Source organism: Tupaia chinensis, unplaced genomic scaffold, assembly GCF_000334495.1.
Source record: "Tupaia chinensis unplaced genomic scaffold, TupChi_1.0 Scaffold000529_1, whole genome shotgun sequence".
In the NCBI taxonomy this organism is placed as follows: domain Eukaryota; kingdom Metazoa; phylum Chordata; class Mammalia; order Scandentia; family Tupaiidae; genus Tupaia; species Tupaia belangeri.
Window position 1 is genome coordinate 380,175 of NW_006160042.1, and position 7,508 is coordinate 387,682.

The window sequence follows — 7,508 nt, forward strand, 5'->3', positions numbered from 1 at the left end:
AAAATGGTACATTAGTTATGACTAATGAGACTACATTGTTCTTTCTCTCTCTCTCTTTTTTTTTTTTTGAGAGGTTTTTGCTACAGGGTGCGTGTGCTCGCCAGAAAGACAGAGACAGAGAGACAGAAAGCAAGAAATCACCCCCTAGGGAGGATGGTCACACCGCAATCCCTTCTCCTCCATTCTCCTCTCGGAATCTTGGACATGCACACATGCACACACATGCGCCCGGCAGGAGTTTAAGCCACTGGATCTGGGACTCGAACGGTGGTCGGCTACATGGGAGTCCAGTGACATAGTCCACTACACCAACTGCTGGTCCCCCTACATTATTCTTATACTTCATCAAAACCTTGGTCATAATTCATACATGAATGGGTTAGGACCCAGATTTTGAAAAACAACCCTTCTTAAAATGAAATTTGATATTCTTTTCTTTCTCAAATCTATCTCTTATCACTACTACTCTAATCTTTTTTCTCTACATTGGGACTCCTGAATCCATGCTTTTTTAAGAAGGGGAGATTGAGAGATCTAGGTTTTCTTCAAGATGTACAATCTAAAACGGTCTACCATGTATTAAATGGTATATCTAGATTTGACACACATGGTCTCATGTGGTCACTGTTACTTGCCCCAGGTGCAAAGAGGGATGCAAGGTCTGATTCCTGGGAAAAGGTTGAAGAGCTACCCAGAGTTGGCTTCTTCCTTCTGGTTCTGTTTCCAGACTGAAAAAAATTCTTCTCCGGGTCACTTCCCCTTGGTATCTTCCCCTTCCTGCCCCTCTACCAGCCAGACTGCTAGGTGAGAACGAGGCAGTGAGTTCCTCCAAGATCTGGAACAGGCTGATCCCTCCCCATTCCTTCTCTCAGCCCGCCCTCTGCTGGGTTATGCTGGGTCAGGCAGCAGTGGTTTGGCAAGAGAGACTGGGTTGAGAGGAGAGAGAGTGTGTATGTGAGGGCGGGGGTGCTGACACGGAAAGCAGGGGGCTACACAAGGGCTGCAAAATTTGGCTCAAGAGGAAAAAGCTGTTGAGATGTGTAGACCAGTACCTAGAAAAGGTGTAGGTCAGCTTTGGCATTTGAGTGGATGGGCACAGGACTGCTTTAAGGATGAGAGAATGGACAGAGGAGGGAGAAGGGGTGCGGCTGCCAGAGGAAGAGCATCAAAGGGGTCTGGTCATTCATTAAGGAGAACAGAACTACTCTTTCCATTCGTGCTCTCAGAGAGGCCAAGGAAGTGCTCTCAGAGTGGCCAAGGAATATCAAAGGATCGTTAGATTCCTCCTTGTATGTGGGGTCTGGGGTGGGAAGAATAAAGAAACTGCGGAAGAGTCAGAGATGGGGAAATGATTTGGCTAAGCTCAAATGTGAGTCAGGAAACAGCTTTGGTAATGGAAGCCAGGCCTCTGGCTCCCTCTGGGCCCCTGGCAGCAGATCCCAGGACGGCTGAGCTGTGGGAGTGGTGAGTGATGCTAACGCTGACTTGGAAACTTCCCTAGCCCCTGCTTTTCCCAGTCTCCCTCCATACAACTCCACAAACTGTTAAACCGGTAACTCTAAGCGAGAAAATTATAATTTCATAATTTTTTTTTCAGAACCATCAGGTATAGTGGTTAAGGTGCTGGACTCTCACGTAGTCAACTGCAGTTGGAGTCCTGGACCCAGCAGCTTGAAATTCATGCCAGGTACGTGTGTTTGTGCGCCTAAAATCCTGAGAGGAGAATGGAGGAGAAGGGAATGTGGTGTGGCCATCCCCCTTGGGGGGGTGATTTCTCACTTTCTGTCTCTCTGTCTCTCTCTGTCTTCCTGGCGAGTGCATGCGCCCTATACCAAAATCTCTCTCTCTCTCAAAAAAAAATTTTTCCCCCAAAGTAACTCTAATCCCAATGTTCTCTCTAGTCCTCCTGAGGTCTCTGTTTAATAGGACTTTCATAGGGACTTATTTATTCCTGTTTTACCCCCCACATCCCCCAGGCCTCAATGTCTATGTGTGGATGAAATGTAAAGCTTGATGAGACATGATGGGTTCAGACTATGTCTTAGAATGTTCCCTTTTCCCCCCTAGTTTTTCCTATAGGATGTGTGCACTCACCAGAGAGAGACAGAGAGGAAAAGTGAGAAATCGCTGCAATCCCTTCTCCATCTTCCTCTCAGGATTTTGGGCACACACGCACAAGCACTCAACATGATTTTTTTTTTTTTTAGAGGTTTTCGCTATAGGGCGCGTGCACTCGCCAGACAGACAAAGAGAGACAGAGAGACAGAAAGCGAGAAATCACCCCCCAGGGGGGGATGGTCACACTGCAATCCCTTCTCCTCCATTCTCCTCTCGGGATCTTGGGCACACTCGCCCGGCGTGAGTTTTAAGCCAATGGGTCCGGGATGCAAACCGCGGTAGACTATGGGGGAGTCCAGTGACATAGCCATTACACTAACTGCTGGTTCCCCACTCAGCATGATTTTCAAGTCACTGGGTCCAGGACTAGAATTGTGGAGTTGGCTATATGGGATCTAGCTGCATTAATCTCCACGTCACCTGCTGGCCCTACAATGCCCTTAATCTGGAACTTGGTTCTGATTCTGTGTCTCTCCTTGGTAATTAATTAAACAGACTTAAAAAATATTCATTCATTTATTTTAATTTGACCAGAGAGAGACAGAGACACACAGAGAGAGAGAAAGTGAGAAAGCAAGCCACCAGGTCCGGGACTTAAACCATGGTTGGCCACATGGGAGTGTCCAGTGCCTTAACCACCATGCCACTTGTTGGTCCCTAAACAGACTTTTTAAGGAGTCTACCATATAGGAACAACACAGAAAAGGTCCTTGTCCTCATGGAGTTTGTGTGCAAGACCAGATTCAGGTGCTCTGGTTCCCTCGTAGAGATACTAGAATTTATAATCTCAAAGTAGCTTCGTTTTTTTTTTTTTTTTTTTTTTTTTTTTTTTTTGGGGTTTTTTTTTTGGGGTGGTTTTGTTGGTGTCTGTGAGTGTGTGTGTGTGTGTGGACAGAGGACAGAGAGAGACAGTGAGACAGAAAGTGAAAAACCACCTCTCAGGGGGGATGGCCATGCCGCCATCCCTTCTCCTCCATTCTCCTCTTAGGATCTTGGGCACACACTCACACACACCCAGTGTGAATTTAAGCCACCGGGTCCGGGACTTGAACCGTAGACGACTACGTGGGAGTACAGCGACATAGCCATTACTCTAACTGATGGTCCTGACCTCAAAGTAGCTTTTAAAGGAGAGTCCTCCTTCATGAAATCATTAGGCATCAAGATGAGGTTGACCGTCTTTAAAATTTTTACAGATTGGTCTGTTCTCTCTTTGAGGTAACCCTTCTATTTTTCTTTCTTAGTAACAGTTCTTCCTCTTGGAGGAAGGAATGAAACCTATCTCCTCCTAAGGGGCTGTTCCACCTATGGAGTAGTCTGCTGTGTACACTTTCCTTAATAAACTTATTTTCTCTGTCTAAAAACAGAACAAAACATATGGCTTTATTGAGTATAACTGGCACACAATAAACTGCATGTATTTAGAGTGTACAATTTGGTAAGGATTGTCAGATGTATATACCCATAATACCATCACATAGCAACAGTGGTGGTGTGGTGGTTAAGGCACTGGATACAACATGGCCAAGTGCGTGGTTTGAGTCCTGGACCCGGTGGCTTGAAAAACACGCTGGTATAAGTGTGTGCCTGAAAACCCCAGGAGAGTGGAGGAAGAATTGCAGAGTGGCAATAGGGATGATTTCTCACTTCCCCTCTGTTTCTCTCTGTCTCTTTCCAGGCAAGTACACGTGCCTTATGGCAAAACTTTTTTTAAAAAAATTTATCTAAATTTATGTATTATTATTATTTAAATTTGCTATGGGACACATACAGTCACCAGAGAGAAAGAGAGAAAGTGAGAAGGCAAGCCACCAGGTTTGGCACTCAAACTGCGGTCAGCCATATGAGAGTCCAGCGCCTTTCACTTCCACACCACCTGCTACCTGGCAAAATTCTTAAAGACAAAACAAAACCCATGACTTCCCAAAGTTCCTACCTCCATCTCTTTTTTATCCTCTCTACCCTCTTTTCCTAGCAACAACTGAAAATTCTAGAAAATACAAACTAATCCATAGTTTTTGTCTAGAGGACTAAACAAAAAAAGTAAACTCAGAGCCTGATGAGGACTCAGGTGTTAGCAGTAGTTGAGAGGTGGAACCAAATACCAGAGCCTAAATTGATCCAGAATGCCAGGAAAGCATGGCATCTTCCCTAGAGTCAAAAACCACGAAATAGTTGAATATGGCCCAGATCAACAGGTATGGTACATGGGATTAACGGTAGGCTGGCACCTTTAGTCTTATAGCTTGGCTGGAGTCCCATAGGAAGATTTATACTAAAGGCTTAAGTCAAATGAGGGAGTCATCTCTATGGTTTGTTAAAGCACTTTTTGAGTATGCCAATTATAGATTTATCGCCAGTCATCTCTGTTTCTTGACTATAAGCTCCTGTGAGGCTTTTGTGTCCTCAGCATCTAACAGTCCCTGATCTGTACTCAGATACATATCAATGGAACAAATCATATTACTTAGGGCCAGCCGGCTATACAAAGCTGTTTTTCCAGTAGTCAGTATGAGTACCCTGCCCTAAAAGTGGTATTTTCATGGACATAGGAACAGATTTACCCTGGGTCCTGCGTGTGGGTTATCAGCTTGGTTGAGACAGGGCCTCCGGAAGGTCCAAGCGTTTGGAGGATGGAAGCGTTTGGAGGATGGAGAGAAGACAGTTCAGAGGGTAGCAAAAAGATCCCTTTTGTGAGAAACAAAACCCAAACCCAAACCACCTTCCCTCTATTGGCCTTCAGCTACACCAAAGGTGTGGGATCTCTGGTGACGGTAAGTGGGGTAGGAAGTGGAGGCCCACGCATAGAGCTAGGGTTCAGGACACTCATTGAGCAAGCAGCCCAGGCTTTACCCCAAGAAGGGAGAAGTTTCTTTCCAAGAACCCTCCATGCAGAGGCTCTCTGGTCCACACTCTCTAATTAGCAGCATTTCTCCACCCTAAGCGCGTACATCAGCACGAGGGGTCATAGACATATTGAGAACGACGCGATCCAAGAATCTGGTCTCTCCGGATCACTCACAAGGACGAGGTAATCGCTCCAGCGCCCGGCTCGGAGTCCCGCCCTCTCCCCTGTGGCCCCGCCCCCTCTCCCCTTCAGGCGGTCCGGCTGGCTTACCCCGGAGGGCCTTTCACTTCCACACCACCTGCTACCTGGCAAAATTCTTAAAGACAAAACAAAACCCATGACTTCCCAAAGTTCCTACCTCCATCTCTTTTTTATCCTCTCTACCCTCTTTTCCTAGCAACAACTGAAAATTCTAGAAAATACAAACTAATCCATAGTTTTTGTCTAGAGGACTAAACAAAAAAAGTAAACTCAGAGCCTGATGAGGACTCAGGTGTTAGCAGTAGTTGAGAGGTGGAACCAAATACCAGAGCCTAAATTGATCCAGAATGCCAGGAAAGCATGGCATCTTCCCTAGAGTCAAAAACCACGAAATAGTTGAATATGGCCCAGATCAACAGGTATGGTACATGGGATTAACGGTAGGCTGGCACCTTTAGTCTTATAGCTTGGCTGGAGTCCCATAGGAAGATTTATACTAAAGGCTTAAGTCAAATGAGGGAGTCATCTCTATGGTTTGTTAAAGCACTTTTTGAGTATGCCAATTATAGATTTATCGCCAGTCATCTCTGTTTCTTGACTATAAGCTCCTGTGAGGCTTTTGTGTCCTCAGCATCTAACAGTCCCTGATCTGTACTCAGATACATATCAATGGAACAAATCATATTACTTAGGGCCAGCCGGCTATACAAAGCTGTTTTTCCAGTAGTCAGTATGAGTACCCTGCCCTAAAAGTGGTATTTTCATGGACATAGGAACAGATTTACCCTGGGTCCTGCGTGTGGGTTATCAGCTTGGTTGAGACAGGGCCTCCGGAAGGTCCAAGCGTTTGGAGGATGGAAGCGTTTGGAGGATGGAGAGAAGACAGTTCAGAGGGTAGCAAAAAGATCCCTTTTGTGAGAAACAAAACCCAAACCCAAACCACCTTCCCTCTATTGGCCTTCAGCTACACCAAAGGTGTGGGATCTCTGGTGACGGTAAGTGGGGTAGGAAGTGGAGGCCCACGCATAGAGCTAGGGTTCAGGACACTCATTGAGCAAGCAGCCCAGGCTTTACCCCAAGAAGGGAGAAGTTTCTTTCCAAGAACCCTCCATGCAGAGGCTCTCTGGTCCACACTCTCTAATTAGCAGCATTTCTCCACCCTAAGCGCGTACATCAGCACGAGGGGTCATAGACATATTGAGAACGACGCGATCCAAGAATCTGGTCTCTCCGGATCACTCACAAGGACGAGGTAATCGCTCCAGCGCCCGGCTCGGAGTCCCGCCCTCTCCCCTGTGGCCCCGCCCCCTCTCCCCTTCAGGCGGTCCGGCTGGCTTACCCCGGAGGGGGCGGCCCCAGCCCCGGCGCTGGGCCGGGCGGAGCTCCAGCCCGGGCGGAGCTGCCGCTGCCGCGTCCTGTCGCGGGACCGCGCGCCTTGCAGACCGCGGGAGCGGCGCCGAGCCCCCACTCCTAACCTCCCCAGCCCACCCCCAGAGCCTCCCGAGCCTCCTCCCCACTCCCCGCAACTGTGCTGGTAAGTCCCGCTCTCCGCACCAAACTTTCCTATCGCGAGTTTGAGTCCTCCGGACGGACGGTGAGCCACATTGTAGTCGGTGGTGTGGGGGTTGCAGGGGGTGAAGGACTGAAAACACAACCGTTCACGACTCCGTAGCTTCCCTCTAATGGATCAGAGCTCACCCATTTCCCGAGAGTTGGCAGAACTCTTGATTTTAGCTGGTTAAACTTGTAGAGGTGGAGTCGCTTCAACTTTCTGCCCCCTCCCCCTTTTCTCTGAGCTAGAACAGTTCTCGACACTTTCCCTCCATCTTTCAAGTACCTTTGGCTCCCTGAAAGCTCATCCCTCCGAGCTCTGGCGTGGCCGAGGCCCCCTCCCCGGGGCACTTCGGGCCCGCCTCCTCTGCGTTACCCTCGGGGACCCGTGGTCTTGGGGGCCGTACCCTCCCCCTGGATCTACCCATCTGGCCAGCGGGCTGGAGACGAGCAGGGGTTGGGTCCGGCTGTGGAGGGAGGGGCTGAGGCTGGGGCCTGTCCGAAGCCGGGCGGGCGGGGCCGGGAAGGGGAGGTGTAGGGGGCCGGACGGGGCGGAGCAGGCTGCATTTGCGGCCGGCGCTGGGGTGGAGAGTTGTGCGCCGGTCCCTGGGCCTGAGCTCGGGCTCGGGCTAGGGCGCCTGCGATGTCTCAAGATGGCGGAGCTGGGCGAATTAAAGGTACCGGCCCCCTCCCCCATCCCCGCCTGGACCGAGCCCGGCGGTGCGCCGAGTCGAGGGAGCCATCGAGCCTGGGTGCGGAGGGCTCCGGTGGGCGCAGGAGACGGGGCAGG

The 7,508-nt window shown here is 49.3% G+C and overlaps 1 protein-coding gene across 4 annotated transcripts in view; it reads left to right on the top strand.

Annotated features, from left to right (window-relative positions):
• The first annotated feature begins 6,598 nt into the window (after nucleotides 1–6,598).
• PIAS3 (protein inhibitor of activated STAT 3) overlaps nucleotides 6,599–7,508 on the top strand; it is an 11,582-nt gene continuing 10,672 nt past the window's right edge. For 3 of the 4 annotated variants that reach the window (XM_014591089.1, XM_006157135.2, XM_014591090.2), the window contains exon 1: nucleotides 7,297–7,395. In XM_014591089.1, the coding sequence (XP_014446575.1) occupies nucleotides 7,372–7,395 (24 nt within the window). In that variant the 5' untranslated portion in view covers nucleotides 7,297–7,371. Of the gene's footprint in view, nucleotides 6,702–7,296; nucleotides 7,396–7,508 lie in introns of those variants that run through there. The other variant, XM_006157137.3, reaches the window with a different exon arrangement.